This window comes from Oncorhynchus kisutch, linkage group LG29, assembly GCF_002021735.2.
Source record: "Oncorhynchus kisutch isolate 150728-3 linkage group LG29, Okis_V2, whole genome shotgun sequence".
NCBI classification, from domain to species: Eukaryota; Metazoa; Chordata; class Actinopteri; order Salmoniformes; family Salmonidae; genus Oncorhynchus; species Oncorhynchus kisutch.
This window is the reverse complement of record NC_034202.2, coordinates 29,164,455-29,180,347: the sequence shown is the minus strand read 5'-3', so window position 1 is coordinate 29,180,347 and position 15,893 is coordinate 29,164,455. Positions and strand designations below refer to the sequence as shown.

General features: G+C 43.5%; 1 protein-coding gene across 1 annotated transcript; it reads right to left on the bottom strand.

Moving 5' to 3' along the window:
- Nucleotides 1–1,315: 1,315 nt before the first annotated feature.
- pygma (phosphorylase, glycogen, muscle A) lies at nucleotides 1,316–15,780 on the bottom strand. The gene is made up of 20 exons (XM_020465795.2): nucleotides 15,451–15,780; nucleotides 11,903–12,004; nucleotides 11,611–11,689; nucleotides 11,331–11,434; nucleotides 10,902–11,033; nucleotides 10,536–10,647; nucleotides 10,279–10,361; nucleotides 8,379–8,522; nucleotides 7,799–7,891; nucleotides 7,125–7,271; nucleotides 6,752–6,915; nucleotides 6,469–6,583; nucleotides 6,149–6,250; nucleotides 5,897–6,044; nucleotides 5,717–5,775; nucleotides 5,445–5,586; nucleotides 5,125–5,335; nucleotides 4,225–4,359; nucleotides 3,389–3,455; nucleotides 1,316–3,001 (listed from the first exon to the last, which is right to left on the bottom strand). The coding sequence occupies exons 1-20, from the start codon at nucleotides 15,691–15,693 to the stop codon at nucleotides 2,849–2,851; spliced, it is 2,535 nt and encodes an 844-aa protein (XP_020321384.1). The 5' UTR covers nucleotides 15,694–15,780; the 3' UTR covers nucleotides 1,316–2,848.
- Between the last annotated feature and the right edge of the window lie 113 nt (nucleotides 15,781–15,893).

Genomic DNA, 15,893 nt, shown 5'->3' with positions numbered 1-15,893 from the left:
CCACAGTGAATCTATTTTATTTTTATGTGGAGATCGCTCAACAATCATTCTCATAATAGCAAATTGGTAATAGTCAGTGACAAATATCATAGCTAAGCAGGGCTTGGTTAAAACCCTTGATGCAAGGGCCTCCTGACTGGCACAGGAGTCTAAGGCATCAGCTTGAGGCATCACTACAGACCCGGGTTCGATCCCAGGCTGTGTCACAGCTGGCCATGACCAGGAGTCCCATGAGGCAGCGCACAATTGGCCCAGTGTCATCTGGGTTCGGGGAGGATTTGGCCGGCCTAGATTTCCTTGTTGCAATTGCGCTCTAGCGACTCCTTGTGGCGGGCTGTGCACCTGCAAGCTGATATGGTTGCCAGCAGGATGGTGTTTCCTCTGACAGGGTTGGGCAATTCCAGTTCTCAAGGGCCTGATTGGTGTCACAGTTTTGCTCCAGCCCGAACTAACACACCTGACTCCAATAATCACCTATTCATGATCTTCAGTTTAGAATGCAATTTGATTAATCAGCTGTGTTTGCTAGGGATGGAGAAAAAGTGTGACCCCAATCAGGACCACGAGGACTGTAGTTGCCCACCCCCGTGAGTCTGACACATTGGTGCGAGTAGTGTGTCAAGTAGCAGTGCTGCTTGGCAGAGTCGTGTTTCGGAGGTCGCATGGCTCTCGACCTTCGCCTCTCCAGAGTCCGTAGGTGAGTTGCAGCGATGGGACAAAACTGTAACTACCAATTGGATATCACGTAAAAGCACAAAAAATACCTGGATGTGAGACCAGAGGGTAGCAATAAATAATAATTTTTTCCAGCAAGAGCTGCTGCACTTGGAATCGCCACTCCGTCTGCTGGAGTGTCAGTTCATCAGAGAGTCTCTGGTGAACTTCCTCAGAAGTCACAATGTCACAGCTTGAGGCATCACTACAGACCTGGGTTCGATCCCAGGCTGTGTCCACTGATAGTGGATGTAACGTTGAAGATCCAACGTTGTTTTAAAGGTACAAATTCAACATATTTGATTAAAGGTTAATCTATGTCAAAATTTGGTTACCATGATGACATAACTCTATGGTTTAAATTTCCACTCAAAACAACAGTTTTTTGTTGACTTTCTTTGGGTGACTTGTCACAATACGTTGAGAAATTACATTGAAACAACGTTGATTCAACCAGTTTGTGCCCAGTGGGAGGTGGCAACTATACTGTTTCATAATTTCAGTTCAGGGACATGTGTCTTCAATTCTAAGATGCAACATCTCTAGAATGCCCATGCTGATAGTGGAATGTTTGTGCGTGGTGAAGAAAAGACAAAAGGCCTTAGTGTCTAGTATACTTTAATGTGTTTGTATAACTAGACTAGAACATCCTGAAAAGATGGGGTAGGAGGATGAGGCTTCGTTGGCCACAGTTGGCATTATTGACAGCCGTAAGGTGAAACAAACAGAGAGCTGGGGTTTCAGAAAGGGTGGCAGGCCATTATGTGGGTTCCAACATCAAAACACTGACATGCTTCCTCCAACTGTGGAGCAGCTGTGTTATCCCACCCCTCCGCTGCTCTGCTTCACTGGTTCCCAGGCGAGCCCTCAGAGACCTTCAAATAGACTACATGGATACGTTCTTTTCTTCAGGTAAAGACGAAACATAAAGCTGTTTAGCATTGTTTTTTCTACACAATTAAAAAGTAAAAAGACTAGATCCACAGGTAGCTGGTTGCAGCTTCATTGGGGAGGACACGCTCGTAGTAACGGCTGGAACGGAATAGTATCAAACACATGGTTTCCATGTTGTTGATACCATTCCTGTCACTCCATTCCTGTTACTCCATTCCAGTCATTATTTTGAGCCGTCCTCCCCTCAGCAACCCTTCTGTGGGAGATTCAGACAACATATTGATGCAGGCCTGTGTCCCCTCAGAGGGTTAGGCACCATACATCACAGGAGGTTGCTGGCACCTTAATTGGGGAGAACGGGCTTGTTTTAATGTCTGGGCAGAATATCTGGAATGGTATCAACTACATCAAACACATGGTTTCCCCATGGTTTCCCCATGGTTTCCACATGGATTCCACATGGTTTCCATGTGTTTGAAGCCATTCCATCCAGTCCGTTGCGACCACTATTATGAGATGTTCTACCCTCACCAGTCCACACTGCCATACATGTAAGGTAGATGGGATGTAGAGGGGCAAACCGATCCATGTCATTTTATGGACAGAAAAGAGCAGACGCTCTGAGCTGCCTGATCAGGGCCAGTGTCTATTGTCCGCTAAGAGGGGCAAACACAGCACGGTCATGGCAGTACACTAAGAGAATGATTGTTCTCATCATGGACTAGAGTCTATGCTTTGAGAATGCATGCACGATACTGATAGCATTCAAGCTAAGATAAAAAACACACAGCTCAACCTACTCTTGCATTTCAGACCACAGGAACTCATTCAGAATGGATCCAAGCCTACATACATTTTGATAAACTCCAGAATGCACAACCAAACACAAAATCCACCACACAACTCATGTCTTCGCCACAACAGCAGTTTAGATTGTAACTACCTGCACGGTCTGATTAGTGACGGAACAGCGAACACCCGTAAATTCACATCTCTATTTTTACAAAACAGAAGGCATTGCTTCATTTATTGCTATTCTGGTCTCAAGACCTGTCACAATAAGGTATGTGTGAATAGCCAGAACTCTGTGTATGAGACAAATTAGACAGACATCAATCATTACAGTCATTCAAGTGCTTTGAGAAATTATTTGCCATTCTCCTCAGACGTATCTAATGGTGCTTATCTCCTAACAGCAGTAGCATGGGGTAAGTGGTGGGGATGGGATTGGACGGACAGCTTATTTGAGTTTCTCATCGGGGGCAGGGATCTTTTCCAGGCTGGGCTCCATGCCCCAGATCTCTCGGGCGTACTGGGCAATGGTGCGGTCACTGGAGAATTTACCACAGCCTGCAATGTTATGGATCACCATCTTGGTCCATTCCTTGGGATTCTGTTAGTAGAGAGAGACGGAGGGACAGACAGGAGGGAAGGAAAGATTGTTGAGATCACACTGCATAAAGTGAAATCTAAGCAAGCCTATATATCTTATATTGAGTGATAATTCACTTAAGTTGAGTGTGCTTTTCTTGTTTTTGTCTTAGCAACCTAAAAAAGGCTTAATACGAGTAATTTATCGTCTTTCAAGATATTTGACCTTTTTCGTCTTATTAAGATAAAATATCTTGAAAAATGTCTTGAAATAAGAAAAATTCTCATCTAATATAAGATATTTCGGCTTGCTTAGAGTTCACTTTTTGCAGTGCAATATTTGAGAAGGTATGGACAGATACCTTAACTAGGTGACCTAGGACCTATGCTGTTTAGCCATAACACTGACCTTGTACAGTTGGTTGACCTTGTCCTGGCATTTGATGTAGGCTTCGTAGTCAGCAAACACCTTGAACCTATGCATAAAACATTAGATATGAATAAATACATATCTGCACACATAAAGCCTTCCCTTTTGATTGGTGGGGTATAAAAAATATATTTACAGTACCAATCAAAAGGTTGGACACACCTACTCATGCAAGGGTTTTTCTTTATTTCTGCATTGTAGAATAATAGTGAAGACATCAAAACTATGAAATAACACATGAAATCATCTCTTTTCTATCTTGTAATGTTAAATACAACAACTTGCCTATCAAACTAGATAATTTCTCCTCAACTCATAAATCTTGAAAAAAGTCCCCTCTCTACCCTTCTGCCACTGGCGCAGTGAGTTGCTGTGCTCATCTTCGTTGCCTATGTGAGCCACCTAGTAGCGAATTAAAAAAATACCACCAGTAGGTTACTTTGGGGTTGCTAGCATGTGTTCTATCTCATGGTCAGGGCCAGGGAAGGGGCAACTGCAGGTAGACTGTTTGTCAGAGCAGAAAAAATTCAAATAAGTAAGGACTAGTGTGCTTGTTTTGATAGCATAGCCTAGTTAACTAGCTAATTCATCTGGCCTGTATTACTGATGATCAGCTAGTATAGCCCACCCCAACAGGGGCAAAGATGCTTAACTCCCTTTCATCTGTGGTTCTAGCTTGCTACTTCTACAATGTGTGATGAGTGAGTGTGCCCTTTTAAAAAAAACTTTGAGCACCTACCCCACCCAAGGTCATTGCATGGCCCTCTGTGTGAGTGTGAGCGAGTGTGAGTGAGCGTGTGTGTTGATGTGATTACCTGTCGTGGTGCATCAGCAGGTCCACAAGTTCCTTGAAGAGGTCAGGCTGCTTGGGACTGAAGAAGCCGCCAGCAATCTGGTCCATGGCCTGCTTCAGCTCGGGAATACGGTTGTAGTACTCAGAGGCATGGTATCTGTGCAAGACAAAGGCAGTGTTTATATCTCGCTTTTCAGAAGGACGCTCTCTCCAGTTTGGTTTTGTCTCTCTATTATCTTAAACAGAAAAACATGTGTTATCTTAAACGTTGAGATACAAGGGAGACCTGGCCAGTCAGTATGTCTGCCCTGTCACTTGTCTATCTCCCTCTGACCTCACTGTCAACTCTGTATCCTGATTGGCACAGTCTCTGTATCCTGACTGGTACAACCTCTGTATCCTGACTGGTACAGCCTCTGTATCCTGACTGGCACGGCCTCTGTATCCTGACTGGTACAGCCTCTGTATCCTGACTGGTACAGCTTCTGTATCCTGACTGGTACAGCCTCTGTATCCTGACTGGTACAACCTCTGTATCCTGACTGGTACAGCCTCTGTATCCTGAATGGTACAGCCTCTGTATCCTGACTGGCACGGCCTCTGTGTCCTGACTGGTACAGCCTCTGTATCCTGACTGGTACAGCCTCTGTATCCTGACTGGTACAGCCTCTGTATCCTGACTGGCACGGCCTCTGTATCCTGACTGGTACAACCTCTGTATCCTGACTGGTACAACCTCTGTATCCTGACTGGTACAACCTCTGTATCCTGACTGGTACAACCTCTGTATCCTGACTGGCACGGCCTCTGTAACCCCCTTCTCCACTTACAGCACTCCCATTCCTGTGGATCAATTTCTCCTTACTTCCCTGTCCCTTACCCTAACCCAGTGTCCTCTCTGCCTTCCGATCCCCATGCTCACCCTTTGCCGGCGTCCATTGCGTCCACATCCTCCACTCTCATACCGAAGATGAAGAGGTTTTCCTCTCCGGCCTCCTCGGCCATCTCCACGTTGGCTCCATCCATGGTGCCGATGGTCAGAGCACCATTCAGCATGAACTTCATGTTACCAGTGCCAGAGGCCTCGGTGCCAGCTGTAGAGATCTGCTCAGACAGGTCGGCAGAGGGGATGGCTGGGAGGAGACAAGGAGGGTGAGCAAAACTATAAGCATAGGGATGCAGTACAAGAAGAGTATACGGTACAACAACAGATACCCATGGAGTTACAGGTTAGTCAGTCACCTTTCTCAGCCAAGGTGACTCTGTAGTTCTCCAGGAAGATGACTTTGAGGCGGTCGCCGACAACAGGGTCATGGTTGACAACCTCACCGATAGCTGTGATGAGACGGATGATCATCTTGGCTGTGTGGTAGCCTGGTGCAGCCTGGGAGCAAAGCAGGGGGGAGAGGGCGTTGCATAATAACAGTGAGTTGTGGATGAGAGGTATTGTTCTATATGTACTTCCTGTTACTACACGCTGGTTGGCTGTGAAGGCTGAGGGGCACCAAACATACCTTTCCTCCGACCATGATGGTTCTTGGGGTCCAGTGCTTGTTGGGCTCCTTCTTGATACCTGATAAAGAGACAGAGGGGTATATAGTGAGTGAGTGAGTGAGTGAGTGAGTGAGTGAGTGAGTGAGTGAGTGAGTGAGTGAGTGAGTGAGTGAGTGAGTGAGTGCCAAAGTAGTACTAACGGTTGTAGTAGGTGATCATGTGCAGACAGTTGAGCAGCTGTCTCTTGTACTCGTGGATTCTTTTGACTTGGAAGTCAAACATGGACTGGGGGTTGATCTTGACCTTGTAGTGCTCTTCCAGATGCACAGCGAACTTCAGCTTGTTCTCCTACATAAGGTGGGATATGATGGGGGCGTGGAGTTAACACAGACATACATATACTGTTACAGTATCTTAGTAAACACCAGAGGTGACAACTTAGTGAGACTCACCTGCTTGACTTTGGCGATGTCACGGATGAAAGCATCATCATTAATGAACTTCAACAGTCGCTTAAGCTGGTCAAGGTCACGGATAAACTCCTCTCCAATTTTCTGACCAACGGGATGACATGAGAAATGTTAAGTGTGCAAGTATCCACTTACTGATACTATCATCAAGAACAGAAACATCTATTTAACTACACTGTAATTATAAATGATTCTATGAATATAAGGATGAATATATATTTCTTCATATAGACAAATGGCTACATCCAGTGAAAATCTCTCACTCCATTCTAAATGCTAACACTTTTGCAACAACCCCGCACCTCTGCGATGACCTCCGCCAAGCCGGGGTTGCACATAACCAGCCAGCGACGGGGGGTGATCCCATTGGTCTTGTTCTGAAACTTGTGTGGGTCCAACTCATAGAAGTCCTTGAACCTGCACATAGTAGCACAAACAATATCAAACTAGGTCACTTTAGCTCTTAAAACAAATCCAATCAAAAATGTGCACCCATCACCAATGTTATCATAATGTGTATGTGTTGCGTTTGTGCTGTTGAAATATGATGATTTCAATGTATTTGTGTTTGTGTAGGACACGTACAGAGTGGCGATGAGGATCTCAGAGTGGATGCGGGCCACGCCGTTGACAGCATGGGAACCAACGATACACAGATGAGCCATGTTGACTTTCTTGCATCCTCCCTCCTCAATCAGGGACATGCGGCGCATACGGTCGTGGTCTCCAGGGAACTTAGAGGCAACATACTGGAGGGACAGGTGAAACAAAGGTTTAGGTTTCCACAAGGTGGACATTAATATTCTGTAACAAAGTTGGATTTCAATAAAGTTAGCCTATAATAATACATTGTGGTACAATAGTTTCAGTTAGATAAAGCTTAAGGAACACTGATCTGTAATCAACACTTTCTGTATGGTAGGCTACCATTAGTTTTTGTGTCATCTGTCTCACGTACCTCCATGAAGCGATGGTTGATCTCGAAGATGATTTCCAGGTGACGGGGTAACAGGTGATGGAACAGGTCAATGGGCCAGCGCTCCAGGGCCTCAGGCAGCACGGTGTGGTTTGTGTAGGCACATGTACGGACACACACGTCCCAGGCCTGGACACACACAGAGACAGAGGTAAGATAATACCATTTATATACCTCATGGTTCATTTGACCCTCTCTAGACAGAAGTAGGATCCATTAATGGTAGTCTTAGTAGTCCTAGCTTTACATTTGTTCTAAATCTTTATCTGTAGTGTGTTGCCAAGCCTACACATTCTACTACACTGGTATTGTTTGCCCCCTGCTGGTATCATTATTAATTTAAGTATGTGTGTGTTGTAGTGGGGACAGTAACATTAGTCATCCATTTTTCTCATGTTTTATTTGTATGTTTAGCTCATATAATATAATTTAAAAGTATGCATTAAGGTGTCTGTAATATAATACATGTGGCAAAAACACATGTAGACATTAATACATACATTTATATAGCTTTTAAAATAGTTGTTTACAATGGTGAGGGAGTGCCAAGATGGAGGCAAGGTGGCTTCAACACAGCACCCCCAATCAGTTATCTAGTGTATATAAAAATCATTCCAGCTCCTCATTAACCAGGACCCTCATCAGCTTCCACTCACCTTGTCCCAACCCAGCTTCTCCTCATCAACCAGGACCCTCATCAGCTCAGGAATGGCCATGGCAGGGTGAGTGTCATTCAGCTGGATGGCAACCTGGATGTGAAAGACATTGAGTACATTGTTATTCTTCATTCTTCATATTCTTTATTCATTCACACCAGAACAAGTCATCAATACAACTATACTTAAGCCAGTGACATGGAGACAGTTGCAGTCACATATATTGGCACCCTTGCACTTTACAATGGAGCAAAATGTTCAGTCTTCTCTTTTCAGGTTGAACGGTTATTTTTATTCTGCAGGCACCTGTAACTTACCACAGGTGAGATAAATGACACAATTGCCAAATTAATTGGAATTTTGAATAATTTAGTCCAGGCCATTTTTTGACTAGAAAAATAGAAATGTCAGTTTTGATTATAATTCTTTGGGTCCGGTGTCGTTGCAAATCAAACAAATACATTGTAAATGAAACAACAATTTCAACTTATTTTAAAAGAAAGAGAGCGAATCGTGCACAACTGTAAGTGACATGAAAACATATCAGTATAGGTTTGAATAACCAATAGTGGGTTCTCACTTTGTTTGGTAGCTCGGCAAAGTCTGTGCGGACGACCTCTCTGGAGCCAAACTTAGAGGCTTTGAAACGACGGACGACGTCTTGCAGAGTGGCGGCCACCACAAAGTACTCCTGCTTCAGACGCAGCTCCTTGCCCTCAAAGAACTGGGGAGAAAGACATGTAGTGGTGAATCCACACTGACCTGCACATCTGTCTGTCGCCATCTTGAATTCAACACAATTCACTTATTTTCAAATTCCAGTCAATACCAGACGTTTTTTTTGGGGGGGGGAAGACATACAGAATATAGATCAGACATGTTTTAATATGTTCTATATCTAAAATATAATATCTACAGTATATTCGTAAAGTATTTGGACCCCTTGAGTTTTCCACCTTTTGGTACATTAAAGCCTTATTATAACATTGATGAAATGGGTTTTTTCCCCTTTTCAATATACCCATCAATACCCCATAATGACAAAGCAAAAACAGGTTTTAGAAATAGCACATTTACATAGACCTCCACACCCCCATCATATCCCTCCTCAGACCGTTTACGCAATACTTTGTTGAAGCACATTTGACAGTGATTACAGCCTTGAGTCTTCCTGGGTATGACACTACAAGCTTGGCACACCTGAATTTGGGGAGTTTCTCCCATTCTTCTCTGCAGATCCTCTTAAGCGTTGTCAGGTTGGAAGGGAAGCGTCGCTGCACATATATTTTCAGGTCTCTCCAGAGATGTTAGATCAGGTTCAAGTCCGGGCTCTGGCTGGGCCATTCAAGGACATTCAGAGACTCGTCCCAAAGCCACTCCTGCGTTTTCTTGGCTGTGCTAGGTTCGTTGTCCTGTTGGAAGTTTAACCTTTGCCCCAGTCTGAGGTCCTGAGCACTCTGGAGCAGGTTTTCATCAAGGATCTCTCTGTACTTTGCTCCGTTCATCTTTCCCTCGATCCTGACTAGTCTCCCAGTCACTGCCGCAGAAAAACATCCCCACAGCATGATGCTGCCACCACCATGTTGGAGATGGTGCTGCGTTTCCTCCAGACGTGACGCTTGGCATTCAAGTCAAAGAGTTCAATTGTTTCTCATGGTCTGAGAGTCCTTTAGCGGGCTGTCATGTGCCTTTCACTGAGGAGTGGCTTCCATCTGGCCACTCTACCATAAAGGCCTGATTTGTGGAGTGCTGCAGAGATGGTTGTCCTTCTGGAAGTTTCTCCCATCTCCACAGAGGAACTCTGGAGCTCTTTCAGAGTGACCATTGGGTTCTTGATCACCTCCCTGACCAAGGCCCTTGTCCCCCGATTGCTCAGTTTGGCGAGACGGCCAGCTCTAAGAGTAGTCTTGGTGATTCCAAACTTCTTCCATTTAAGAATGATGGAGGCCACTGTGTTCTTGGTGACCTTCAATGCTGCAGAATTGTTTTGGTACCCTTCCCCAGATCTGTGCCTCGACACAATCCTGTCTTGGAGCTCTATGGACAATTCCTTCAACTCATGGCTTGGTTTTGCTTTGACATTCACTGTCAACTGTGGGACCTTATATAGACGGGCGTGTGCCTTTCCAAATAATGTCCAATCCACAGGTGGACTCCAATTAAGTTGTACAAACATCTCAAGGATGATCAATGGAAACAGGATGCACCTGAGATCCATTTCGAGTCTCATAGTAAAGGGTCTGAATAGTTATGTAAATAAGTTATCTGTTTTTATTTTTAATAAATGTGTAGCATTTTCTAAAAACCTGTTTTCACTTTGTCATTATGGGGTATACATGGTTTTAATCTATTTTAGAATAAGGTTGTAACATAACAAAATGTGGAAAAGGGAAGGGGTCTGAATACTTTCTGAATGCACTGTACAGTATATACAGTATATAATCGCTGCACATGGATATTAGAGAGAAATCTATCCTTACATTATCGTTGGGGTACAGCACGCGGGAAATGTTCTCACACAAGTTTCTGTCCAACACAGCCTGAATGTAGCCACCAACGTTGACTGTTGAGAAAGGGAAAAACACACGCTAAGGATAATGGTTCCCGGGGGCCAATTATGTCATGCTACATGAGTAGCCATGTTAGCCATTTTCAGATTTGACAAAATAAGCATATGAAATGGTGGAATGCAGCCAGTCAAGGTGAAAACAATTAGCCAAGCAAAGTGTAGACTTACAGTCTTTCAGGTTGAAGTCACACGGGGCCTTAGCAGACCACAGTCTCATGGTGTTGACAATGTTGTTCCTGTAGCCAGGAATAGGGGTGTCATATGGCAGAGCCAACACTACCTGTCAAAACAATTACAAGAGACTGAACATAAAGAAACCTGCTAACAGAATCCATATTGGTGGCATCCAGTTGCCGTAGCAACACCTTGTTTTTCTCTCCCTTCTCACACACACACACACACACACACACACACACACACACACACACACACACACACACACACACACACACACACACACACACACACACACACACACACACACACATCTCCCTCATATGCTCAATCACACCCCGTCCCCTGTCCTTTATTCACCTGAGTGTCAACCCATTTCACACCATCTGGGGTGTGCTCGGTCCTGCCATAGAACTTGACGGGGCGCATGTACTCAGGGCGGGCCTTCTCCCAGGGGTTTCCGTAACGCAACCAATCATCGGCCTCCTCAACCTGTCAATCATTGGGTTATACAACAAATATAATATGTTCCTACTTGCACTGGCTTTGCTGATAACTACTTTATTGAGGGAAAGTGTATTTTCTACTACTATGGTATGTGGTTGTCTCAACTAGCGGTCTTAAGATGAATGCACTAACTGTAAGTTGCTCTGGATCTGCTAAATGACAAAAATTGAAATGTAATACAGTCTGTCGGGCAACGTTGTTTCACAGTACTCCCCTTATGGTCTGAACATGATGGGGAAACCAAAGAAAAAGTTAAAAAGCATAGGAGTGTTTATAGGTTACCTGCCAGCCATTGACAATCTTCTGGTTGAAGATGCCAAACTCATAGCGGATACCATAACCATAGGCAGCAAGGCCTAGAGAAGCCATTGAGTCCAGGAAGCATGCTGATGACCAGGGAAGGCTTAGGTTAGGGTTACACAGGCTAAATGAACTTATCATGTTTATTATCATGTTATATCGTTATTTTAATGTTTTGATCATTCTAGTATAATTCATACAATTGTCTAAGGCACACGAATGTCGCACTCTCTCTGTGAGAGGAAGTAGCTAGGCAACTGACCGGCAAGACGGCCAAGACCACCATTTCCCAGGCCAGCATCCTCTTCCATGTCCTCCAGCTCCTCCATGTCCAGACCCAGCTACGGAACAAAGGGGTTCAGGTCAAGTCAGGTTAAAATTACAGCTCTGCGGCCATGACATTCAGTTAGAACAGGGGTAGATATTTTGACAAATAAATCAAAATGAATGAGGGTAGAAAATGTAGTTATGTTACAGAAGGTGCAGTCAGTTTGACTGCAGTGGTGAGCCACAGCAATGAAAAAGCGATCTGTATGACTGTGAGCAACGCTCACCTGGTATATGGCCTCATCACAAGCGTTCTCCAGGGCCAGGTTCACCATAGTGTTCTGCAGGGTGCGACCCATATAAAACTCCAGGGAGATGTAGTACACACGCTGAGGACGAGATGATGGGGATAGAGTGAGAGAGAGATGAGAGTGGGATACCATGGCAGAGCTAACATCCAGAGGAGAGACAATATTAAGAGTACGGCCATCTTATTAAGTCTCTAACCCAATGAGTCAGAGTCTGCTGTTTTAATAAGTGCATTGAATTATTTTAAGGACTGTTGAACACTTGGTGAATGACTGCGTGGAAATCTGACACCTGAGCCTTACAGTAGTTTAGCCTTTGACATTTCACATGTTGTTCTCTTTTTGTTGGATAGGGAGGTCTGGAACACTCTCTGGCAGAGAGAGTAGAGGGGCGAGAGGGGAGAGGAGGGGACGGAGGGCAGAGAGGAGGGGGAGGAGGGCAGAGAGGAGGGGGCGGAGGACAGAGAGGAGGGGGAGGGCAGAGAGGAGGGGGCAAAGGACAGAGAAGAGAGGTGATAGGTGCTACGGGAGACAGATTGCTGTTGGTGTTACATAACATTGGCATTTTGGCTCATGCAAAAATAGCTTCAGCTGGGGTTGTTGTAAAGGTTAGTCTATGTGTGATACTCATGAATAGTGAAAGAGATGTCTGAAAACATACTGTAGCTGTACCAGGGAGGGTACTGATACACTAGAGTATCAAGTATGTAGAGGGCTAGTGTATCAAGTATGTTGAGGGCTGTGTATCAAGTCTAATAAATTACTTAATGTTGTACTCTGGGGGTACAGTGTACGAGTGAACCCTCCAAAAGAGGTGTAAATGTGCAGCTAAATGTGTACTAAACAAATATGAACATCTATCACAAAATTGGTAACAATGTGGGTACAAGTATGATATGTTGGGTCAAGGTATCTCTTAAATATTATATTCTAACCACTGGGGGTGCTCTTGAACCAAAGAGGGCCCCCTAAATGGTCAAAAATATTATCCAGAAATGAACTCATTCCACAGGGGAGACTATAAGGACACTGCTGACCTGCAAAATAACCATCTAAAACTGTCCCTGACCCTAACCCATACCCTAACCCTGACACTTACCCATACCCTTACCCTTACCCTAACCCTGACACTTACCCATACCCTTACCCTAACCCTGACACTTACCCTTACCCTTACCCTTACCCTTACCCTTACCCTTACCCTTACCCTTACCCTAACCCTAACCCTAACCCTGACACTTACCCTGACACTTACCCTTACCCATACCCTTACCCTTACCCTAACCCTAACCCTGACACTTACCCGAACACTTACCCTAACCCTAACCCTGACCCTTACCCTGACCCTAACCCTAACCCTGACCCTTACCCTTACCCTAACCCTGATCCTTACTCTAACCCTGACCCTTACCCTCACCCTGACCCTAAACCTGACCCTTACCCTGACCCTTACCCTGACCCTTACAGTAACCTAATTTGAGCCAATTCTGAGATTTAAATATAGGTTTGCAGGTCAGGACTGTCCGTCTAGATATTTCCATTGCACAGTACAGAACGCAGCATACCTCCTACATACCCATGAGAAAATGTTTTTTTAAATCATAAAACTAAAGAGTGTGTGGTTTCATTAGATGATTAATATATTATGATATCATATGTGTAAATGAACCAGTCAATACTCAATTAAACATGTGAATTAAAATGCACTCGTTGATGTTTCAATCATTCAGTCCCTTTCACTCCAATATTGATATCTGATTGAGTTTTTTTCTGTGTCAAGAAGATCTCTTTAGATCCTGTTCATCTTTACTGACTAGGTTTCACTGTCTGTAAGGATGTTTCATGAATAAGGTAGTTATGGAAGAGGCTGATTCACAACTACACGGAAGGCTCAGTCTGATAAAACTAATTAACTAGATCGAAGGCTCAATCTGATAAAACTAATTAACCAGATCGAAGGCTCAATCTGATAAAACTAATTAACCAGATCGAAGGCTCAGTCTGATAAAACTAATTAACTAGTTCGAAGGCTCAGTCTGATAAAACTAATTAACCAAATCAAAGGCTCAGTCTGATAAAAACAAATTAACTAGATCGAAGGCTCAGTCTGATAAAACGAATGAACCAAATCGAAGGCTCAGTCTGATAAAACGAATGAACCAAATCGAAGGCTCAGTCTGATAAAAACAAATCAATGAGTGTATGAAAACAAGGTGTTCCCCTGCTCCTTTACACTCGTTGATGTCAACTGGCACCTCTGCTACTCCTACAGCTGTAGCCATATCGGCTCTAGGTTGAACTGGGTGAACTACATGTACGGGGGGAGAAGGTCACAGAGAGGTTTAGTATTACAGCACAACATCGGCAGGTCATCACAGCTGAGGAGCACTAGTGAATTGGAAATGTCATGGTGATACCGCTTGCATTAATGCAGCAATGCAACAGTTGGCAAAGAGAAGTAACCCAGGGACAGAGACCCTCTGTGGACAGTAAAATAAGATGTAAAATACCCTTACAGTAGTGAATTATACAACCAGGCTTCAAATGTGTCATTTCACTCTGTGTTAAGAGTATACAGTATGTGTGATAAGAGTATACAGTATGTGTGATAAGAGTATACAGTATGTGTGATAAAAGTATAAAGTATGTGTGATAAGAGTAAACAGTATGCGTGATAAGAGTATACAGTATGCGTGATAAGAGTATACAGTATGTGTGATAAGAGTATACAGTATGTGTGATAAGAGTATAAAGTATGTGTGATAAGAGTAAACAGTATGTGTGATAAGAGTATACAGTATGTGTGATAAGAGTAAACAGTATGTGTGATAAGAGTATACAGTATGTGTGATAGGTATGATATTAAATTGCCTTGAAGCTCTTATGATCTTGTGCTCCGTTGGCAGAGCATGGCACTTGCAATACCAGGGTTGTGGGTTCAATTCCCATGTGGGATCAGTATGAAAAGAAAGTTTTAAAAATGTATGCACTCACTACTCTAAGTAGCTCTGGGTAAAATAATCTGACAACTACAATGTAAAAATATGATATTTTCAAACCATATGTCCTAAATTGCCTATTATCCTGCCCATAACACTGGCCACTGGAATGATGGGATTATCACCAGAGGTCGGATGCACACAATAATAAATTAATTAGTAAAATATTGGGTGGTATGACCAAGACCACTAGAATACAATATTACTATGTTATTTACTGTTCTCACAGTATGCCCATATATTTCCGTTTTTTAACATGGAATGCTCTTCATGATAAATTAATAATGTTGTCTATTTTTCATTGGTAGATTTTACTGTGAAACTAAAGGGGACATTTGACATCCCATTCTATTCCATTTGTTTCTCTCTTTCTTTATATTAGTTTCTATCATATTAGTTTCTATTATACTAGTTTATGCTATATTCGTTTATATTATATTAGTTGATATTCCATTTGATTTGTTCTATTCTATTCTGTGGATTTTAGGAGGCTACAGATGATATGAGCATTTGAACAGTGGAACTTACTTTGGGATCTTTCTCATAGTAGTACTGCTGGGTTCTGATCCACCTGCCCACCAAGTGGTCGCGCACGGTGTTGGCGAGAGCAAAGTAATAATCCCGTTTGTTTGCCACATTTCTGTCCTTGACCAGTGTAAAATGGAGATGCCTGTTGAAAGCGACCTTCAGTTCTGCAACATTTTCCACACCAGCAAGACCTCTCACGGAGATCTGCTTCCTTTTATCGTGGTCTGAAAACGGTTTTGACATGATGCTCTACCCCTGGCTTCCTTGTTCCAATACAACTTCAGGTGCACGTCCAGCCAGTTCAGATACGACTACAGAAGCACCCACATGGATGGGTCATGATCACCTATTTATAAGAGTGATCATGAATATTAAGAAGAAGGCGGAGCATACTCAAAAGGATAAGCCAATTGCTACTTAGTCCCCATGATTACATAGGAATA